Source organism: Osmerus mordax, chromosome 15, assembly GCF_038355195.1.
Source record: "Osmerus mordax isolate fOsmMor3 chromosome 15, fOsmMor3.pri, whole genome shotgun sequence".
NCBI lineage: Eukaryota > Metazoa > Chordata > Actinopteri > Osmeriformes > Osmeridae > Osmerus > Osmerus mordax.
The window spans coordinates 13,362,022-13,384,910 of NC_090064.1; the positions used below are offsets into that span (position 1 = coordinate 13,362,022).

General features: G+C 49.6%; 1 protein-coding gene across 1 annotated transcript in view; it reads left to right on the forward strand.

Moving 5' to 3' along the window:
* Positions 1-22,889, forward strand: part of LOC136958014 (receptor-type tyrosine-protein phosphatase mu-like) — a 38,043-nt gene that overhangs the window by 6,582 nt on the left and 8,572 nt on the right. The window contains exons 5-12 of the mRNA XM_067252236.1: positions 18-148; positions 1,221-1,252; positions 11,643-11,800; positions 13,367-13,441; positions 16,294-16,481; positions 19,899-19,986; positions 20,456-20,532; positions 21,215-21,251. Coding sequence (XP_067108337.1) covers positions 18-148; positions 1,221-1,252; positions 11,643-11,800; positions 13,367-13,441; positions 16,294-16,481; positions 19,899-19,986; positions 20,456-20,532; positions 21,215-21,251 — 786 coding nt within the window. The remainder of the gene's footprint in view (positions 1-17; positions 149-1,220; positions 1,253-11,642; positions 11,801-13,366; positions 13,442-16,293; positions 16,482-19,898; positions 19,987-20,455; positions 20,533-21,214; positions 21,252-22,889) is intronic.

Below are 22,889 nucleotides of genomic sequence, written 5' to 3' on the forward strand. Positions count from 1 at the left end.
TGTGATGACCCCCTCAGATCTGGCGACCAGGAAGCCTGACGTGGAGCCAGAGAAGCAGACTGATCACACAGTAAAGATCGCTGGAGTCATCGCTGGCATCCTCCTCTTCGTCATCATCTTCCTCGGCGTTGTCCTGGTGATGAAAAAAACGGTAAGACTAAGACCCCTGCCCCCCCTTCCCAACACACACTCATACACACACACACTCATACACACACACTCCTAATACTGTTACTGTAGTCGAGAGTGTTTTGGTTGTCGAACTGAATTTAGCCGTGGTTAAAAATAATATAACGGATTTGTATTTATAACGGGTTTAAAAAACAAATCCTTTGTGGTTGTGTGTGTGTGTGTGTGGGGGGGGGGGGGGATGTTACAAGCCTCCATAAGGCAGAATCACACCAATCACATGAACGCTCCAATCAGATGAATCCAGCCCGACGTGCCAGCTCACCTTCAAAACCCTGTGGCCATGTTACCACGGCAGTGAATAATTTATCAGATTACTTTGATAAGCACCATTAAACTGTTGATGGCATCGCCACGGTTACGCTATCAGATGGTCCTGTGTGTGTGTGTGTGAGAGAGGGGGCCTTGTTCTAATTGGTCCAGTAGCGAGATCCTGACTGCAGAGGAAAACAGAGAGATAAGAAGGAAAACTAGATGAAAGAGGAGGAGAGGAGCCCAGGGCTGAATGGCTGGAGGCCAGTTTACATTAAAGGGGGAGAAGGGCTACCTTGTTCCCTCTGGAATGAACGCTGAGCAAATATCACTGCTGCCTCTACACACACACACACACAAACAGACACACATCCCAGTGTGTAACACAGCTCTTCTGTGTGTGTGTCGGTGCGTGTTAGTTTGTGTGTGTACATGTACCGGATAGAATAAGAGGATCAGCTTATCTTTCTTTCTTTCTTTTTCTTCTCTTTTCACCTCTCTCTCCCTCCCTCTCTCTCTATCGCTCTCACCTTCACTGAAATACACTACCCACAATTCATCTCTTCTCACCTAGCCAGCCAATCAGAGGGATGCCCTCACGCATGACCCGCCCTAGGGCTCGCCATGTCTTTTTCCTTAGTAACCGTTGCTATCGTATGACACCATATCTGTTTTTGGTTTCATCCCTCTCTCTCTCCAGACATTATTAATATTTTTACTTTTTCTTTCCTTCCATTCCACCCCCTCCCTCCCCCCTCCCCCTCCCTCCCTCACTCTGCAGCAGAAACTATCACTCCTACACTTACTACCTGTAAGTAAACACTCTCTCACTCCTCCTTCCCCTGCTCCTCCTCTTGCTCCTCCTCCTCTTCCTCGCCTCTACTAACCCTGCATGACCTCCTGCTAGCTGGCTGGCTGGTTAGTTGTTTGACTGGCTGACTGACTGGCTAGCTGATTAGTTGTCTGTTACTTTGTTCTAGAACTCAAGTTGCCCTGTTGTAGAATATATTATACCCTGTTCTAGAAGCAATTTAGCTTGTTGTAGACAAGTAGAATGGTTGTCTAGTAAGTGTACTAGTTAGTGTGGTGCAGTAGTTATCAGACTTGTTAGGAGTTGATGTGCATGGACTGAATTATGACAGCTCCTCAGGTCTCTCTTTGTTGGCTGTTCCTGTGTTTCTAGACTTAATTCTGTGTGGTGATTGGACAAGAGAAATGCTGTCTTTTCTGGATCTATTTGACTGACAACTAACCCAGCCATTTAGTACTGGCAAGCTCTGCTTTGGGCCCGCCTTCAGCCTGACTCTACCCAACCACAATCCATCACATCTATCACCCACCTCCCATACTCCTGTGTGATTGATTGTCATTTCAAAACTCATTCTTAACCATTTCAAGTCTGTCTCCATGTTGTAATCAGTTGTTTCTGCATTGCTTGAAGCCAACAGCATGTTAGTACAGGGCTGTCTCTGGCTAAGCAAACTAGCTGTGTCAGTGTGGAATGAGGTCCAGATCTAGTCTAACCAGCTCTGTGTCAGTGTGGAATGAGGTTCAGATCTAGTCTAACCAGCTCTGTGTCTGTGTGGAGTGAGGTTCAGATCTAGTCTAACCAGCTCTGTGTCAGTGTGGAATGAGGTCCAGATCTAGTCTAACCAGCTCTGTTTCAGCTGAATTTGTGTCCGTGGTGGAGCTCCATCATTGCTCCACCACGGACATGTGTGTATTTATAGCCAGAGCTCCTGTATGAGAGTCTTTTACTGTGTTCAAGCTTGATATGAAGCGACAGCAGGAAGAGGGATATCTAACTGTGTTATTGTAAGACCCACCCCCTGTGTTCAAACCCATTAGCCCTGTGTGTGTGTGTGTGTGTGTGTGTGTGTGTGTGTGTGTGTGTGTGTGTGTGTGTGTGTGTGTGTGTGTGTGTGTGTGTGTGTGTGTGTGTGTGTGTGTGTGTGTGTGTGTGTGTGTGTGTGTGTGTGTGTGTGTGTGTGTGTGTGTGTGTGTGTGTGTGTGTGTGTGTGTGTGTAAACTGAGGGAGAGACATAAGCAGTATGATAGAGTTAAACAATAATTGTCATGAAGGAATGAGAAGGCAGCAGCAGGATCCAAAGGAGCCCCCAGCGAAGTGTGTGTGTGTGTGGAATGAATGCCCCTCAGCAAGGATTTGACTAAGACTGCTTTATGTCTGTATGGTGTGTGTGTGTGTGTGTGTGTCAGAGAGGGAGAGAGAGAACTCTAGTAGAGTAGTATCATCTATCAACATTACATTTAAACTCTATTTCTCCTGTATGCTCAGAGATAAATAGGAAACTCTATTTCTCCTGTATGCTCAGAGATAAATAGGACCAGAGGAGGGATGGAATGAAGAGATGTGCAGTTAGAAGAGGACAAATACGAGCGGGCTATCTCTCTTACTTTCACACTCTCTCTCTTCCCCCAACTCTTATCTTCCTCCTATCTGTCTCTATCTTTCTCTTTCACTTTCTCCCCTCCCATCCTCCTGTCCATCACCTCTTCTCTTTTCCTCCACCTCTCTGTTCTTCTCCCCTCTTCTCCTTCACCTCTCCTCCTCTCCTCCTCCTCCTCCTCCTCCTCCCTCCATCTAATCAGGAGTGATGTAGTGAGCAAAGTGATATTAGTGCAGCCGGCTCCATCAGGGTCGTAAGAGACTGCTGAACAAGAGCAGCCAGATTGAGCTGTCACACACACCACTGCTCTCTCTCTCTCTCTCTCTCTCTCTCTCTCTCTCTGTCTCTCACACACACACACATCACAAGTCACTCTCGCATATACTCTCACACACTAATGAAATATGAACCACTCTTGTCTTTGATCTATCAGAAGAGAACAGGTGGGGATAGAGAGAGCATTGAAAGACAGGTAGATGGAGACAAAGAGAGAGAGCTGAATGGGGGGGGGGGTCCTAACACAGTTACAGGCAGAGTGTGATTGTATTATATAGATTAACTTGTTCTGTTGAGGTGTGTTGAAGTGTTTCAGGAAGAAGAACACCACCTGATCTGATGATCTAATGGAGACTGGATCAATTACCTCCCTTCTCCCTATATCCTTCCATCCCTCCCTCCCCAAACATCCATCCCTCCCTCCCTCCCCAAACATCCATCCCTCCCTCCCTCCCCAAACATCCATCCATCCCTCCCTCCCCAAACATCCATCCCTCCCTCCCTCCCCAAACATCCATCCCTCCCTCCCCAAACATCCATCCCTCCCTCCCCAAACATGACACATGCTCTAGTCAACCCCGTCGGACACACATGCACACCTGTGTATGAGCACACAATCAAAGCAAGGAGATGGTGGATTCCAAAGAGTAGGAGAAGAAGGAGCAGGAGGAGGAGGAGTTGAATAGGTGGATGAAGAGAGGTGGTTGATAACAGAGGAGTGTAGAGTGAACCATTTATCGTGAGTCACGTGATTTGTTGTGACCATTAGGTGAAAGGTTATTTTCCCAGAATCCTCTTCTCTCCAAACAATTTCTTACGATTGTTGGATAAGATAACCTTTTAAGACACACACACACACAGGTGAGATGAGATAAGTGTCTTGGCTGGTAGCAGTAATTGAGCTGCCAGAATCTTTTCTGTACCAAACCTACTAATGTTCTGGACAGCCAATATAAGGATATGAACTAGCTGAGGGAACGGTGTGTGTGTGGCTGTGAGTGTGTGTGGCTGTGTGTGTGTGAGAGAGCAGTCAGCCAGGAGAAATGGAATTAGGCTTCAGTAATAAAGCTGTCCAATCAGATGATCATTAGATGGAGAGGAACAGTACTTATACACTGCAGGGCATAGAGGTGTGTCACACACACACACAGACCTACTTCTACCAGTGTGAGTGTGCTAGGTCTAATGGCTGGAGTCCACCTTGTCATTATTCTGGCTGACATCTCTGACACACTTTAGCAGTAATGGCATTCTGCTGTCTGTCATTAGATTAGCATAGATTAGACTCTGAGAGCAGGTGTGTTTGTGTGTGTGTGTGTGTGTGTGTGTGTGTGTGTGTGTGTGTGTGTGTGTGTGTGTCAGACAGCAGGGTATAAGTGGTGTGGTACAGACCTATTAGACAGCGCTAACATGATTACACCATGCTTCTAAGTGTTCTGGAACTCTCCTGGGGGCGTCAGGTACAATGATACTCTGTTATACAATTCCACACACACACACCAATAAACACACACACACACACACACACACACACAGGTCAGAAGAGTGTAATAGTAACATTATAATATCTGTGGTCTGCTAACACAGCCCAGCATGACTTCCTGTTCTGCCTCTCTCCACTCCTTCCTATTCATCCATCTCTCCTTCATTGGGAAGGGCACAGGGGTCAAGGGTCAGGCGGGGCTAATGGGGGTCATCCTGAATGCTGCCTGTCACAAAAGAAAGGACCCCTCGCTCGGGTGCTAGTCCTACAAGACCTACTCCCACTGCTGACACTGGAGGAGAAAACACACACACACACACACACACACACACACACACACAGCCTTACACTGAGGTTTACTTTAAGAGTAATTTGTTTTATGACCCTAAAAGCTGTATGTGTGCGTGTGTGTGTGTGTGTGTGTGTGTGTGATGTCTCTATTGTGTGCTAGGTCAGGGATTAGGACAAATAAATGACTCTTCCAGGTTGGAACATGAAGAGCAGACAGGAACAGAAAGGCTCTCCCCTGTCTTCAGCTAGTGTGTATGTACCACTCAGGGCCCATTCAATACCTCCTCCTGTTGTCTGCCTCTATCCCTTTCTGTCTCTCCGCCTTTCTCTCTTCCTTTCAAGCTCTCTATGTCCTGCTTTAGCTCTCCTACTTTGTCCCTCTCCTTCTCTCTCTCCACCTCTTTCCCTCCCCTCTCTCTCGCTCTCTCTCCCTCTTCCTTTCAAGTTTCTTCATTTGCATAGCTAATAGAGCTGTCACGTGTGTGTTGGTATGTGTGTGTTGCTGTGTGTTTAAAGTGTGTGTCTCCTCCCAGAGAGAGATCCTCTTCTGGCTTCAACAAGCTGTAGCATATTCACAAGTATCTGGACACAAATTTCGGAATTGTCCACGGTCTTATTCAATCTAAACCGTTTTTGCTCACACAGAGATGCGCACAATTACACACACGCACACACCCACGCCCCCCCTTCCCTCCTCCCCTCTCCCTCCTGTCTGTTTGACAGCTTGTCAGAGCCCCAGAGGCCCCAGGCTCTCATTTGAATGTTCCTCCTTTATGATCAGCCATACATACAAATAGATAGCCTCCTACTCTGGAGAGACACACAAACACACACACAGACATAAACACATACACCCTGGCCTCTGCTGTACAGTAGGTTTGTTTAAAGTCAACAGCTATTAGACTGGCTTAATACACTGTGCTATGTGCAACACAACAATAGATTTCAACATGAGACACACACACACGCAGATTTCTCTCCTATTGAATAAAGATGGAGAGAGTGTTCATCTGAATGAGCGTGTCCATGCTAAAGACACGGCGTGTTCTATGGTAACATGATGAATTATAGAGTCGTGTTAAACACACCAGCTATTCATGAATTATAGATCCAGGAGGATAAAACGCTCAGTGAGCAATTATCTCCTGGCTGTCATCTCTGGTCTCCTCCACCACTCTGCTCCCAGGACAGGAAACAAACTCTACATACGCTCCGTACCCCAGAACCCTGATCTCAGCTCCCACTGTCCTCCTACACTATACTGTCAGTGTTACTGGTTAGCTCTCTCTGTCTGTCTCCCTGTCTCTCTGTGTGTCTCTGTCTGTCTGTCTCTGTCTCTCTCTGTCTCTCTTTGTCTCTCTCTCAGTCTCTCTTCTGTGTCTCTGTCTCTCTTCGTCTCTGTCTCTGTTTCAGTCTGTCTGTCTGGACAGATAAAGCCTGTGGCTGTAGACAGATGGACAGTCTGATTCATTGTGTTCGATGGTCCTGATAGAGGGAGGGGATGTGGGGATGGAGGTAGAGAGGTGGGCAGAGTGACTAGCCTGGAGGCACATCATCTCCTGCTGCTTGCTATTTTAGAGATGCAGGACACACACTCTAAAGGCTTTTATTTATGTGTTTGTGAAAAACAGGAAACTTTTCTCTTTTTAAAAGCCTGTCACGGTAGCAGCTCCATTCTCAGGTCCTGAGGTAACATCTAAACGGGTGCAGATGGACCCCGCATTCACACATGAACACAGACGGAACAGAGACGGAAAAAATATCTACCATTAGGAGGGACGGACTGAAAAAAGTGAGGGAGAAAGCAATTGTGGTCCATTGGGAGTGTGACCGATGGTGACATTAGGTATGCATGGAGCGATACAGGGATGGAAGGAGCGATGAATGTAGGGGGGGGATGTGAGTGGGAGAGAGGGAGGAGGTAGGACGACACAGCAGGATCAGAGTGAGCTCTTGTGTCGTCCTTTCAGCTTCTGCTCTGTTTGCATGCTCGTGCGTGTGAGAGTGTGTGTGTGTGTGTGTGTGTGTGTGGAAGTGAGAGCGCGTGTGCCAAGAAAACTGTCACCAAGCCATCACAAACTGTCTCCCGTCTACAACTCTGTCTCTCCTTCCCGGTTACCCTCGGTGTCTTGTTCCTCTGTTTCTCACTCCTACTCTTGCACTTTTTCTTCTTCGCACACGTGCACACCTGTACCCCCCCCCCCCTCTCCCTGGGATGCACAGCACGCCGCTACTTCCTGTTAGGATTGATGACGGCCTCGCTGTCACAAAGTGGAAGACAATCTGTCGTTTGTCATCCCTCGCTCCACTGCCTCCCTTGCGCAGCCAGAGGCTTCCCCCCCCCCGCCCCCCCTCTGCTACTCCCCTCTCTCCTCCATTATCTGTTTCCCTTTCTCTCCATTCCTCCCACCGCTCGCTCGCTCTTTCTTTCTGTCTCTTTTCTCTTTCTCACTCTTCTCCTCCCTTTCATCCTCAGGTGACACCAGTCACACACTCATCGATCCATCCCCTCCGGCAACATCCCCCCCCCCCTTGTCTCTCTGACATTTGTCCTCTGATTGGACGGCTGTGAAAAGCAGTTTCACATTTAGATTCCATTTTCCTCCTCAGACCAACCTGAAGCTGACATTTACCACAAAACAAGAGAGAAGAGGAGAGGACCCTGTCCCTCCCCTTCTCTCCGCTCCCCTCTCCTCTACTCCACAGACCATTAAACAGAGATTAGGTCTCCGTATTAAAGGAGGGAGGGAGGGAGAAAGGGATGAGACGGAGAGAGGGGGAGTAAGGGAAAGTGTATAAATGACATAATAAATGAGAGGAGCTGCTGCTTCCTAATAGACACTATCACAGACCTCTCTCTCTGTCTCTCTCTCTCCCTCTCTCTCTCTACCATCCTCTTTCCTTTCCTCCTTCACTTTATCTATCTCTCTTCTTGTCTCCCACTCTCTCCTGCTGTTCCTCATCTTTCCATCCATCTCTTCCCCTCTCTTTGTCTACTCCACTTGCCCCTCCTCCTCTTCCCTTCTCCTCTCCTCCTCCCCCTCCACCCCTCCTCCCCTTCTCCTCTCCTCCTCCCCCTCCACCCCTCCTCCCCTTCTCCTCTCCTCCTCCCCCTCCACCCCTCCTCCCCTTCTCCTCTCCTCCTCCCCCTCCACCCTTTCTCCTCTTCTCAGACACCCATTGGAATTGACAAGCTGCATTAACTGCTCCTTTCATAGCAAACAAATGTGAGGAGCAGTTCAACTGTTGGGCTTCTTCTCCTACCCTCCCTCCTTCTCTCCCTCCGCTCTACGTCTCGCTCCAGCCCTCGTTCAGAGCTGACGGGGCGGCAGGTGTCATGTGGGAGGGGCCAGCGGGCACCAACAGAGGAGTAGATTGATGTGACTCCTCCTGCAGTGCTGTTCGTTAGCTCATAGATGCCTGTAAGCTAGGCACTTAGGCTGCACTTGTTTTGTTATGGAGCGTTTAGGGTTCACGCTGTGCCAGGGTGGAGGGACGCAGCAGTGTGTACTGTAGAGATGGAAGACTGGACAGTAATCCCCCCCCCTCTCCTCCTAGGTACCTAACGCTGTGCTAAGTGGAGTCTGAACATTCAATCTGTCCCCTGACTGGAGAAAATCTCCTCTGCCTAGACCCACTCTGCAGACACTCACACACACTTTGTCGCACTGGTACACATTCACAGTGTGTGTGTGTGTGTGTGCATGCGTAGGCATGTGTGAGTGATCTTCCTGGTGGCTCTGAGGCTCAATTGAGACAAATGCAGATTTAGTCAACGACAACTGGCTGTAAATTGTAAAGCAGTTATTTGCACAACGTGCATTTGTTGGCGCGCGCGTGTGTGTGCGCGGCCAGTACATCAGGAGATTGTGTCTTCTGGAATGTCATTACCATGGAAATCCCCTTGTAGTAACTCAGATTTTATTAATTGAGGATATATATTAACATCATCTTGAGATACGGCCTAATTTAAGACGGCAAACACAGCCAATAGGGGCTTAGATGGGGAGGGCTGCTGTGTTCGGTACAGGCCTGGCTCATCTCATCTGGGCCTGTCAGCTTAATGAGGCTCATAAATGTGGTTACTGTCACATGAAGACGACCAGCAGCCGTGTCTACTGCTCCAGACCTCCGATAGGGCTCAGCTCAACACAAGCTGTAGCACGCAGACACACACACACACACACAGAGTTGTAGATGTAGACGTACATGAATGTAAACGCAGCACATGGAGGAAGAGGAGAAGGGAGGAGCCATCAGTCAGAGTAGCACAGTGTCAGCTCTCTTACCGGGGTGACAAGGTCAGCAGCCCTGTCACATCACACACACACTCTCACACAGACACTCACACACACACACACTCCCAGCCAGATAGAAAGAGGAGTGGGCAGGAGTGTGTGAAAGGAGTGGTGCGTGTGTGTTATCAGGGGAGAGCAGAGCAGAGTGGAGCAGAAAGACTCTAGCAGAATGTGCCTTGCATCAGTACAAGCCCTGGGGCTAGCACACAGAGAGATGGAGAGATGGAGAAAGAGAGCATGCATTTTCTCTTTTTTCCATTTGTAAAAAGCCAGATTGCCTGTGACCTTGAGGAGGAGGAGGGGGGGGGGGAGGAGGAGGAGGGAGATGATTCTCTTATTTATGTTTAATGTTGAGATGGGCAGACAGTCTGTTTGGGCAGCGCCGCACCCTTTAGACCACTTAGCGCAGGATGGGGGCAGATGGGGGTTGTTTACTTGGGTATTTAGAGATGGAGGGTAGAGGAGGCTCCATTAGAGTGAACTGCCTGTCCATCCAACACAGAGGTTTGACAGACAGGCAGAGAGAGAGAGAGAGAGAGACAGACAGAAGCAGAGAGAGAGAGAGCGGGGGTTAAGGTCTACCTTTCCATTCAGATGTAAGCGAGGCAGGGTGTGTGGAGGGGGGGTTCGGGGACGGGTTATGCAGAGGAGCGCTGTGTCCTGCCAGGATGCCCTCTGGCTCTGTTAAAGACACACTGTCTGGTGGGAGAGCTCCCTCAGTAGCTGACAGAGAGAGGGACTGGCCCCCTCTGTCAAGCTAGCAGAGCACAAGCACACACACACGGAGAGGGGAGGGGAGGGGAGGGGAGAGGTGGGGAGGGGAGAGGTGGGAGAGGAGGGGAGAGGGGAGGGGAGGGGAGAGGGGAGGGGAGGGGAGAGGGGAGGGGGGAGGGGAGGGGAGGGGGAGAGGAGAGGAGAGGAGAGGAGGGGAGGGGAGGGGAGGGGAGAGGGGAGGGGAGAAAGCCTCATCAAGGTTCTTCTGTTAATGCCAGCTGGGCACAAGCACAGGCACACACACACATACGATTAAAAGGTACAAATGATAAATCTATCATTCACTATATGCATGAAATTTCTCTTTTACACACACACTCACATTTACACGCACATTCACTCTTGCTCACCCACATATAGATACATGCACACTCTAACACACACACACACACACACACACTCTCAGGCACACCCTCACTCACCCAGTGCAGCTGCAGAGTAGAAAAAGGGCCATTGGAGAGCTTCTGAAGCACTCGTAAAGAGAGAGAGAGCGGAGGGAGGGGTGCCGAGAGAGACTGAGATGGAGAAAGATTGGAAAGGATGTAGAGATAAATAGGGAGGGATGGAAAGGTAGAGAGAGAGAGAGCCGAGCTGCTCTGATAAAACTGTGTTTCAGAGGGACAGACTGACTGACAACCACACTCACGGAATCATTTCGTACACTGTATTACTTACTCCTCTACCATTGTCCTCCATTGCATAAGCCCTCATTGCTGTCTGACTCTCCAGCTCCAGGGAGAACAGGGGACTATGCTGAGCTGGCCTACCCGAGTTGGGCTCTCCTATTGGGGTAGAGCTGACCGGGTGGCCCCGTGTCCCCTCCAGCCCTCCAGCTGGCTGCAGGCTACAGCCCTCCCAGGAGTACCTAAGCTGTCCATCAACTCAACTGCTGTCTCAGTGTGTGTGTGTGTGTGTGTGTGTGTGTGTGTGTTGCCCTTGCAGAAGACAGGGGATCCCATGAGAGAACATTAGTGGAAAGAATGGAGAGAAGTAGAGGATGGAGGGAGAGATGGAGAAAGGAGAGATGAAGGGAGAGATGGAGGGAGGGAAGGAAGGAAGGAAAGAAGGATGAAGAATGTTCCTGAATGGCTGTCCGCCCTTGTCACCAGGAATCCTTCAGTGCGGAACTGTCCTTGTGTGTACGTGTGTTTGTGTGCATGTGAGTGTGTGTGATGCATAACAGAACATGGCAGTGAGATGTACAGCCTGAATGAGGAAGCGGTCTCTGTACTAAAATAAGCAGGTGTCACTGCTGTCTGTCTGTTCGTCTGCCTGCCCACCTCCCTGCCTGCCTGTCTGTCTGTCTGCCTGTCTGTCACCCTGATTCACAATGAGGGCAGGGTCCTGGCTATCTGGGCGGAGTCTGATAGAACCACGATAGAAGGAATCTAGAGAATGTATAGTAGGGTCCTAGCTACATCGGTAGGCCTTCCTCTTTCTCTGGAGATCATATAACCCAAACACTGTTTCTCTCCTCTGTGTGTGTGTGTGTGTGTGTGTGTGTGTGTGTGTGTGTGTGTGTGTGTGTGTGTGTGTGTGTGTGTGTGTGTGTGTGTGTGTGTGTGTGTGTGTGTGTGTGTGTGTGTGTGTGTGTGTGTGTGTGTGTGTGTGTGTGTGTGTGTGTGCGTGTGTGTGTGTGTGTGTGTGTGTGCGTGCGTGTGTGTGAAACAGGAAGCTGGCTAAGAAGCGTAAGGAGACTCTGAGCAGCACCCGGCAGGAGATGACTCTGATGGTGAACTCCCTGGATAAGAGTTACACTGAGCAGGGCACCAACTGTGACGAGGCCGTCTCCTTCATGGACACACACAGCCACACTCTCAACGGACGCAGTAGGTTCTCAGAGATGGGGTGTGTGTGTGGTAATCTGGATGTAATCTGGCATTATCAATGTCAGGGTTTCCTCTGAGACCTGGAATCCCGCTAATCTGTCTGGTACTGAGACATGCAACATCAATACACACGCACACACACATGCACACACGCACACACACATGCACACACACACATGCACACAGAGGCAGGGTAATGTAAACGTAAATACTGTTATATACAGTAAGCCTATATGCTCATACCGTCTATCTCCAAGTATATGGTAATTAAATTAATTCCATACTATTTATTAAAAGCAATCTTGTATGCATTGTCTCCCTTCCCCAACACATACACACCTGCACAACAACTGCCCCAACCCACTCCCCCCTCCCACCCCATCCCACTCCCCCCTCCCACCCCTTATACTAGTCAGCATGTTTTTGAGGCTGCCATCTGCCCCTCCAGGAACTGCCTTCCGGGGCTTAACACCCCCCAAACATATCCATATGGGGGGGATTTGTTTCTCAGGTTGTTTCATGACTTCATCAGGCTGTCATGGCAGCACCACAGTCTGGAGGACAGAAGGACAGAGCAAGAGAGAGGAAGAGACAGACTGTCTCCTACTGTCAGTCACAGCAGTTTAGTGCAGGATTAAAACAGAGCATTACAACAGCTCATTGACAGTGGTTACTATTGCAGGAGGAGGAGAAAGAGAGAGAGAGATGATAGAAGAGGCCCTTCTGTAGAGAAGGACAGGTGTGTCACCCTGTAGACTGGTCCTGTCCTCATCTCCCCCTTCCTCCCCCTCCTCTTCCCCCTCCCTGTCAGTATAAATAAATAAACATACTTTTCTAACAGCCCTCACCTTCCTGAACCCTTTCCACGCCCCCGTCACACATACTCACCGGTGACCTTCTCAGTTTGTCTGCCACCACAGATCCGAGTGACAGGCAGGTCTACCGCCCCACCCCCCATCACCCGGCGCCTGACAGAGACCACTGCTGCAGTCTGACATGCTGCAGACTGACATGCTGCAGATAGACATGCTGCAGATAGACATGTTGCAGATAGACATGCTCCAGATAGACAAGAAGCAGGCAGACAGGCGGCAGGCAGACAGGCAGCAGGCAGACAGGCAGCAGGCAGACAGGCAGTAGGCAGACAGGAAGTAGACAGACAGGCAGCAGACAGACAGACAGACAGACAGACAGCAGGTAGACAGGCAGGCAGCCGGGTAGGATGTGTCAGATGTGTCTCTTGGCAGTATGAGTGTGGTGGCCAGCTCACCTCCAGCCTGACAGTGTCACAGTGCCTCCAGGGCCTGACCTTGCTCTGGGGCGGGTGGAGGAGGAGATCAGGAGGAGGAGGACTCAGGAGCTGGAGGGCTGCTGCTCTGAGCCTATAACCTCCCTCTCTGAGACTCTCTGAGTTGCTCTCCAGCGTTCCGTCCTTGGCCGCTCTGTCTCTGTGAATGAGTTACATGAGCAGCGACTGCAGGACATGTCTTTTCTACTGTAATGAAGTGACTCTCTCTTATCTATCTCTCTGTCTCTCTTCTTCTCTCCCGCCCTCCCTCTTTAAAGCTGTCTCCTCCCCCTCGTCATTCACCATGAAGACTAACACCATCAGCACCACTGTGCCCAACTCCTACTACCCAGGTAATATACCCTACCTATTCTCTATTCTACCACTCCTACTACCCAGGTAATATACCCTACCTATTCTCTATTCTACCACTCCTACTACCCAGGTAATATACCCTACCTATTCTCTATTCTACCACTCCTACTACCCAGGTAATATACCCTACCTATTCTCTATTCTAAGACTACTACTACCCAGTTAATATACTGCCCTGCTCTGACCACAGAGTCCGGCCAATCCCAGCCCAGGGACCTGAGTGTGAGCCTTGGGTCCTCTCGGCCTATTAGAGGCCTGCTTGTACCACTGCCATATATGTCATGCTCGTTCACTAGCCTCAGCAGCCCATTCTCCTCCTCTAGCCCTTCAGAGGAACCTGGAATGCACACACACACATGCACACACACACACACACACACAAGCACACACACACACCTGCACTTGTCTCTGTGTTTGTACAGCTAAACTGGGGGAAAGCGTCTCGATTGTATTATTGTGAGAGCTAGCTGATGAAGGCCTCTGCCTAGCCCCCTAATGACTAATTGCTCACCTCTGCTGGGCGGTGATGCGTGAGTTATGACAGCCTGCTTCTGTTTGTCTGTGTGTGTGTGTGTGTGTGTGTGTGTGTGTGTGTGTGTGTGTGTGTGTGTGTGTGTGTGTGTGTGTGTGTGTGTGCGTTTGTCAGCGCTCTCACAACTTTTCTGTCCTCTTTAACCCTTCCCCCATGCTGCTCGTGGGCGTGGCCAGATCCCTTTGTGCCAACCGCCATCTTGGGTGAGACAACACTCCTGTTCCTCCTACACTATGACACTGTTACAGGGAGAGAGAGGGAGAGAGAGAGAGAGAGAGAGAGAGCGAGAGAGAGAGCGAGAGCGAGAGTGCAGGGAGAGAGAGAGACAGGGAGAGAGAGTGCAGGGAGTGATCCTGATGCCAGCTTCCATCCATATCTGCCTGCCTGCTTCTCTTCCGTTTAACAGTCAAGGGTTGTTTACTGTTTTTTTTTTATTTACTAGTCCAGGGTTTTTTACTTTAACTTTACATGTCCAGGTCTGGTTGTTAGTTGTGTTTACTAGCAGAAGATTGTTTTCTCTTTCTTAACTAGTCCAGTGTTGTTTGTTTACTAGTCCAGAGTTGTTGTTTTGGGAGCTGAGGTGGGCTTCACTTCATATCATCACATCTCGTGCCGTGCGTGTGACGTCACGTGTGTCTGACCAAAGGCTGCTCCATGCATGGACACTGTAGACCGGGGGACCAGGACACACGCACACACACACACTCAAAACACCCAAGCAAGCCAAGCAGACTTACCTTAACTCACCTAACTTTTCCCATTTGGATGTAAACTCTCAGTAATGAAGACACTCACACACACACTCACATATAAAAAGTCAGAGCAGAGCAGGGAGAGGTAGTGGCAGGCTGGAATGTCAGCCTACATGTCAGCTATAACTCATATTCGGCCAAACCCCACCGAAACCACAAATGGGTGCCCAACTGAGAGGAACTCTGGACAGGCAAACCGTTGGACAGAAACCAGATTTGGGACCAGGCTAAATGCTGGATAGACTAAGACATGGGAGAATGCCAAATGTGGGTCAGGCATTGGATTTGGGACCAGGCTATTGGCTGGTTAGACATGGGATCTGGGAGCAGGCCATTTGCTGGTGCCTTGCCCAGCTAGAGCATCAAACTGTACAGGTGCTAAAGGATCATGTTGCTGACACCCTGTCTCCTTTCTCTTCTCCCTCTTCTCACCAAACCTTTATGTACCTCTAATAAAGTGCCTATTAATGGTAAGTTGGCAGCTCACCTTGCTCTGCTCCAGGGGAGGAAGAGAGTGTGTGGTGTTTGTGTCTGAGTGAATGTGTGTGTGTGTGTGAGCGTGGGTGACTTGCAGGGGGAGGGGGTGTCCCCTGCCCCCCTTCCTCCTGTCTGTGTTGTGTGACATCATGCATGCGCCCTGTGTCCCCCCCCCTCCCACTATTCCTCTTCCTCCTCTTCCTCTCCTCATCCTCCTTTCCCCGCCCCCCCCCCCCTCCCCCCACTCAGGCAGCCATTACCTAGCATGGCACTGTGACTCCTCTGTGAAGTCGTGTGTACTACCTCATCAGTCTGTGGGCTGTGTGACATCACACACACACACTCTCCCCCCTCCATCCACCTGTGCCCATTCAGGTTTCACTGTGTTAGAACGCCTGATTGGTTGTCTCACCTGGATGTGCACCAATCTCCATCAGGCTCCATTTGTCATCCGTGCTTCCTCATCCAGTCATTGGTTGCATTGTGTGGATAGCGAGTTTCTATTGGTTGAGTTAGTGTGTGAGGACTGAGGGCTATCTATGGTAGCGTCACTAGAACTACACACAGTGCTCCACCCTCCCCCATCGCTATGGTAACACTTCGCTCCAGACCCAGGTCAGACACCTGCAGGTACCTGAGAGGATCGCGGCTGTTTGATTCCGATCTCACAGTTTGTTCTCCTGGGGCTCTTCTATTGGTCTTACTGTTGCAGGTGAACCAAATCAAATGCACCCCAAGTACCGATGGTGTTTGACCAGGGTGTGGTTGTGCAGCTCATGGTTGTGTTCACCATGTGGTCCAGCCTGGTGTGTGTGTATGTGTGTACAGGTGACCCTCTCTCCTGGTCTCTCATTCTCTCACATCATGACCTTGTGACCTTGTGGCCATCCATCACTGTGTTGACTGTCTGGCTGGGGGGTGGAGGGGAGGGGTGGGGGGGCACACTCCAACACTGACCTCTGCTTATGTGTCTCTGTTTCTGTGTGTGTCTGTTGTGTGCGTGTGTGTGTGTGTGTGTCGGGCCTGTGTGCGCGTCCCTGTCCCTGTCCCCCCCCCCCTCCCCTCCCAGATGAGAACCACACCATGACCAGCGACACCAGCAGCCTGGTCCAGAGCCACAGCTATAAGAAGCGTGAGGCGGGGGAGGTGCCCTACCAGACGGGCCAGCTCCACCCGGCCATCCGCGTGGCCGACCTGCTGCAGCACATCACTCAGATGAAGTGTGCCGAGGGCTACGGCTTCAAGGAGGAGTACGAGGTAGGACGCGCAGGCCTCACATGCGCACACACTTACGTTCACACACACTCTTAGCATGTCCTGCCTGGAACACTTTGTCTCCCTCATAACACACACTGTCCATACTTCCGGTACACACACACAGTCACTGTTTCTCTGCGTGTGTGCGTGCGTGTGTATTGTGACAGTCCTCTGGGTGACGGCATTTAGCTACCTAGCAACGCTAATCCAGCCTGGTGGGAAAATTAGCATGCTGAGCTAAAGATCTTCCACACGCACACTCGCACGCACACTCACGCTCGCAGAGTGAAAGGGAGAGAGAGGGAAGCACAGAAGTGAAGGGGGAGGGCAGGGAGAGACAGTTGGTGAATGTTTAGCAAACTGAGAAAGCCAACAAGAATTTGTTTGTCTACAGATCTCTCCCATTTAAACTAGCAACTGTTCCTTCACGTATGTGTCCGTCTGTGTGCATGGGTGTGTGTATCTTTTTGCGTGTGTGTGTGTGTGTGTGTGTGCATGGGTGTTTGTGTATGTGCATGTTTGTGTCCCTACCTTCTTTTTCATATTACGGGGAGAGTCTACTGTTCCCAATATCTGTTTATTACCCTCCTCACCTCCTTCCTCCCCCCCTCACCTCCTTCCTCCCCTCCTCCACCCCAACTTTCCCCCCGGCTATTTCAGCAGAGATCAATAATGTAGACTCTGGTGAGACTGTTTTGTGGATGGAGGGGGGCGGGGGGAGGGGGGAGGGGAGGGGCCTCAGGGTGATATTCATTATAGATAAACACTTAGGGCCTAGTTAGCTGCACTGCAGTCAGACACACAGCCAACCCTCTCACACACTCCCACTCCCGTTCTCTCTTTCATCCACACACATCGTCACAGTCCCACACGCTGCTCTCCAGGTCGTGGCCCTCGAGAGTTCATCACCATCCCAGTCTTTCTGTGTAACTGTTCACTGTAGATCAATGCTCTCTGTCAGACGTGACTAGTCCATCGCCTATCTCACCTCTCTAATCTCTAATCTCTCCCTGATCCTTGCTTCTTGTTAATCCATAATGTAACTCTGGACAGATCAATGAGGTAAGAAGCCTTCTTGGTCTCCATCTCAGATGTTTCTACTAGTCTTTAGATCTGTTGTTTGTTGAAGATTTTCAGTAGATCCCACACTAGAACTATAGTAGAACCCTAACTGTAGAATCCCAAAGTAGGACCCTCACAGTAGAATCCTCACAGTAGGACCCTCACAGTAGGACCCTCACAGTAGGACCCTCACAGTAGGACCTCACAGTAGGACCCTCACAGTAGGACCCCATAGTAGATCCCTGCAGTGAGGAAGCGAGGAGAGAGAATCCTAATCAAGGATGAGAACAAAGAGAAACAGAGGGAAAGAACAGAGAAGAGGAATGTCAAATAAGGTCTATTGGACCTCTGATTGGACCTTTGTCTTTGTGATGAGAGCAATGTGTGTGTGTGTGTGTGTGTGTGTGTGCGCGCGCTAGTAATAATTACTTGATCATCTGCATAATTCAATGAACAAACGTGATGATTGAAATGATCAAGCTTATGGAATGTATTTCTCCTACCAATCCTATTTGGGCTTACTGGCAGGTAGTGCTGGATCCAGCCTATAGCGATGCCGGATGTTACTATGAGGAAGTGCTGAGGGATAGTGTGTCAGCCTGGGGCACCCTCTTAGCACCAGCCATGTCTGTCTCCTAACAGCCTGCCTCCATGTAAATAATACACCACCTAACCTCTCTGCCATCTTTCCTCCTCTCTCCTGCCCTGTCCTCCTCAGTCTTGCCTCCTCTCCCCTCTCTGCTGCCCTGTCCTCCTCGTTCCCTCCCCTGCACTCCTGCACTCTGTCCTCCTCTCACCTGGTTCATTAGAAGAGAGTGCAGAGATATCCCTTCCCTCTCAGAGTCCATCATCTGAACTGTTTTCTGGGAGTGCTTCTTTTGTCTGGTGTTGCTGCCTGGTTGCAGGCTGGTCCCAGCCAGACAGCTCTGACAGGGTACTTCCTGACACCCTCTTATCCCTATCCTGCTGCTCTGACGGCTGTCTCAAACACTTAGTACCATCCTGTCATCGCTCTCTGTCTCTCTCTCCCTTCCTCTCTCCTCCCTTCTCTTTCCCCTCTCTCTCTTTTCCATCATTCTCTGTCTATCTCTCTCTCTCTCTCTCTTTGTAGCTGTCTTTCCTCTACATAAAAAGGACATCTGTCTGAAAGACTGAGATGAAGAGCTGACTGGCTGCTTGAAAACACTAAAGAGAATTGGGGGAGGGAGAGAGGGGGATAGATAAGACGGTAAGAATAGTGTCAGAACTTATTATACTGGAAGGGATTTCTCTATGTCCGTCCCCCCCTGCACACACACACAGATACTCCCACTTTCATCGTCACCTGGCTCTCTGGCCCCCATCAGGTCTCCTTGTCTGTAGAGCCTGGCCTCATCTCACCACTCACCCTATCATGACTGTCTTCACCCTCCTCACACCCATACTGACACGGAGAGGAGAGGAGCTAGGGGGAGTAAAAAGGGAAGGGAAAGAGGAAGGAGAGGGATGAGAGGGACAAAGCTACAGCTTCCTGAGTTAAGGAGCCTCCACTGCTAGCAATCAGGACTAATCAGATCAATTGTCTGTGTGGATGACTAGGAAGGGAGAGAGGAGCAAGGTGGAAAGAGAGAGAGTAAAAAGTGCAGACCAGAAAGAAAGACGGCCAGCCAAGCTCTGGATAACAATATATCATTATGATCTATCTCTGGCTCACCTCCTTCTGACAAGCTGGAGAGGAGAAGGGGAGAGGAGAGGAGAAGGGGAGAGGAGAGGACAGGAGGAAGAGAGGAAAGGGGCGAGAGAAGAGAGAAGAGTCTCAGAGCAGTATTTCCAGACAGCTGAGATCTCCAACTCAGAGGTTTATTTTCATAATTAGTCCTAATTGTGTGGCGGGGCAAGATCAGAATGGCAAAACTCAAACACCCAGAATGCATTATTCATGAGGCTCTCGCTGTTATGAACAGCGGTTTGATCAAGCTGGTGGCTGTGTGTGTGTGTTGGATGTGTTTTATTTCATCTTGTGGTAGTTCTAGTTCTCTGGAGGCTGGTTCTTCAGAGGACTGTTTTTCTGTCAGTGTAGAGGGGGCTGGGGAGCAGTGTGTGTGTAGAGGGTGGGAGATTTAGTTGACTTACTCTCCAGAGCTACTCCAGGTCTCCTGCTTGGAGATGATCAACATTATTATGATGATGATGATGATGATGATGATGATGATGATGATGATGATGATGATGATGATGATGAAAATAATGGTGGTGATAATAAGCTAAGTCCAGCTGTTCGAACTTCTGAACAGTTATACAAGTTCTCATGAAGCAATTTCACAAGATCTTACTTTCTACCTCTCTCTATTTCTGTCTCTCTCTTTCTCTCTCCAGAGTTTTTTTGAGGGTCAGTCCGCTCCATGGGACTCAGCCAAGAAGGATGAGAACAGAATGAAGAATCGCTATGGAAACATCATCGCATGTATGTACAAACAAACCAGTACAACACACACACTCGCACGCAGTCCTAATGATTGCACATGTGTGATTATGGAAATGAGGTGTGACATAGGGACAATCTCAGTCCTCACACACACACACACACACCCCGCTGTCTCCCAGCTATGCCATGACAGGGTGACCCACCCCACTCATTGGAGCTGCCATACTTCTTGTCTCTGCAAATGAGCAGCTGGCCAATTACAGCACCTTATTCAGAATGACATCCAATGAGCTAGAGGGCATGTTTGGTGTGGGCGGGGCTACATCAGTCAGGTTGAGTCAGTGTCGCCACGGTGACACACACAGACGCTGCAGACACGAGTCCTCTGTATCAGTTGCATGTTTAATTCATTACTCATATGCTTAATATGATGACACACAGTCCTATGATAACTAAAGCCCTCACACTGGAGTCATCTTGTTGTTGTTGATTGTTGTTGTCTGTCCAGATGACCACTCCCGCGTACGCCTGCAGCCTCAGGAAGGGGAGACCACCTCGGACTACATCAACGCCAACTATGTAGACGTAAGTACTGTGTGTGTGTTTGTGTGTGTGTATGTAATTCTCTATTCTGTTACTTCTCTCAACCCTTGATCTCTTCCCCCCTCTCCCTCTTTACCCACACCCCTCCCTTTCTCTCTCTCCCTCTCTCTCCATCTCCCTTCCTCCCTCCTCTCTAATCAGGATATTGAGATAAGACACTGATCCAGACACCATGTCAGCAGATCTGCCTTTAGTTTCCAGTCCCAGACATAACTCACCCCACACACACACACACACACACACACTTTACCAACACCCTCATCTAACAGGCTGTCCTCCAGTCGTATAGTGTGTTGGTGAAGTTGTTGTGTTGTCCTGCCGAGCAGCGTGTTGTGTGTTTGCGTACAGCCTCACAGTCCTGCCCCCCGCTGGGGGATGAACACCCCTCTCCTCCACAATGCAACTTATATTTTATTGTATATTTAATTCTATTCTAATCCCACTTAATACTGCTAGTTTATGTACCCTTAGTATAGTTAGTCCACATATTTAAATTTTAGGTATATGTTTATTGTATGCACCTTCCTGCCAAAGCAAATTCCTTGTCTGTGCAAACTTTCATGGCGAATAAATCCCTTTCTGATTCTGATTCTGATGACGACCTGGAGGTGTGTGTCAGGAGAACAAGGACTCACTGCCTCTCTCTCTCTCTCTTCTACCACAGGGGTACCACAGACCCAACCACTACATCGCTACCCAAGGTAAGAACAGGACACACACTCACACACACTCACTCTCTCTCTTTACATCCCAGTAGGCCTGCAGGTGTTGTGCTGAAGTGGCTCAAGTCTTAGAACAATTAATCAGCCCTGTTAGCAAGGGGAGGGGACTTGATTGGATTAGTGTGTTTCTGTGTGTGTGTGTGTGTGTGTGTGTGTGTGTGTGTGTGTGTGTTACGTGTGTGTTTACGTGTGTGTGCAGATGGTGGTGAGAATCATTCTCCGAGGTACCCCGGGAGGAGAGATTTGATTGGTTGTTGGTTGCTTTGCTTCCTGTTTGTCCCCGCTGGGCCCTGGTGCTCCGAGATTGCTCTGCACATGCTCAGAGCAGACACACAAACACTTACACACTGTCTACTGTATTGTAATCATGTGAGGGAACATTGCGCTGAGCAGAGAGCCCTCTGTTACATGTCCTTCCTCTCCCTTTCTCTCTGTCTCTCTTTGTATCTGGTTTATCCTTTCTCTTAGTCTTTTGTCTCCTCTCTCTCTCTTTATTTCTTCGTCTCTCCATTCCTCTCTTTGTCTCTCCTTTGTTTACTTTATTTCTCTCTGTTTTTGTTATTCCTGTTGTTATGCCAGTGTTTGCAATTACCTTTCAAATGAATTCCACCTGTGTGTGTGTGTGTGTGTGTGTGTGTGTGTGTGTGTGTGTGCATGCATGTGTGTGTGTGTGTGTCCGTCCAGCTGTAACAAGCTGAGACTAGCAGCAGATCCTTTGATCCTGTTCTGGGGCTAGAGGCTGTCTGTCACCATCACTCAGACAGACAGACAGACAGACAGACAGACAGACAGACAGACAGACAGACAGACAGACAGACAGACAGACAGACAGACAGACAGACAGACTCTCATTTATCTGTATCTCAGACCCTTTCAGGGTCTGAGATTTTTCTCCTCTGTTCTCTTACTCCTCATCCCTCCTTTCCTCATCCCTCCTTTCCTCATCTCTCCTTTCCTCCTTCCTCCTTTCCTCATCTCTACACTCCTCATCCCTCCTTTCCTCATCCCTCCTTTCCTCATCCCTCCTTTCCTCATCTCTCCTTTCCTCCTTCCTCCTTTCCTCATCTCTACACTCCTCATCCCTCCTTTCCTCATCTCTCCTTTCCTCATCCCTCCTTTCCTCATCTCTCCTTTCCTCCTTCCTCCTTTCCTCATCTCTCCTTTCCTCATCTCTCCTTTCCTCCTTCCTCCTTTCCTCATCTCTCCACTCCTCATCCCTCCTTTCCTCATCTCTCCTTTCCTCCTTCCTCCTTTCCTCATCTCTCCACTCCTCATCCCTCCTTTCCTCATCTCTCCACTCCTCATCCCTGGTCCTCTGGTTCCAACAGCAGGTCTTCTCTCCAACTATAATTGGAGCTGCCTGACTTCCCTCCTCCACCAGCGAGACATTTACCACATCTGCCAATTACACCATGTCACACACCCACACATGCAAACACACACACTCTCAGACTAACATGCGTACGCGTGTCACACACACACACACACCCAGCCTGACTTGTCTTCTGAGACTCCAGGTTGTATAGCAGCTGTTAACACTGTCAATACTGATGACTGTTTAGCTTGGCAGATACAGAGGTGGGGGGGGGGTACTGGGGGTGCTGGGGGGGATTCATA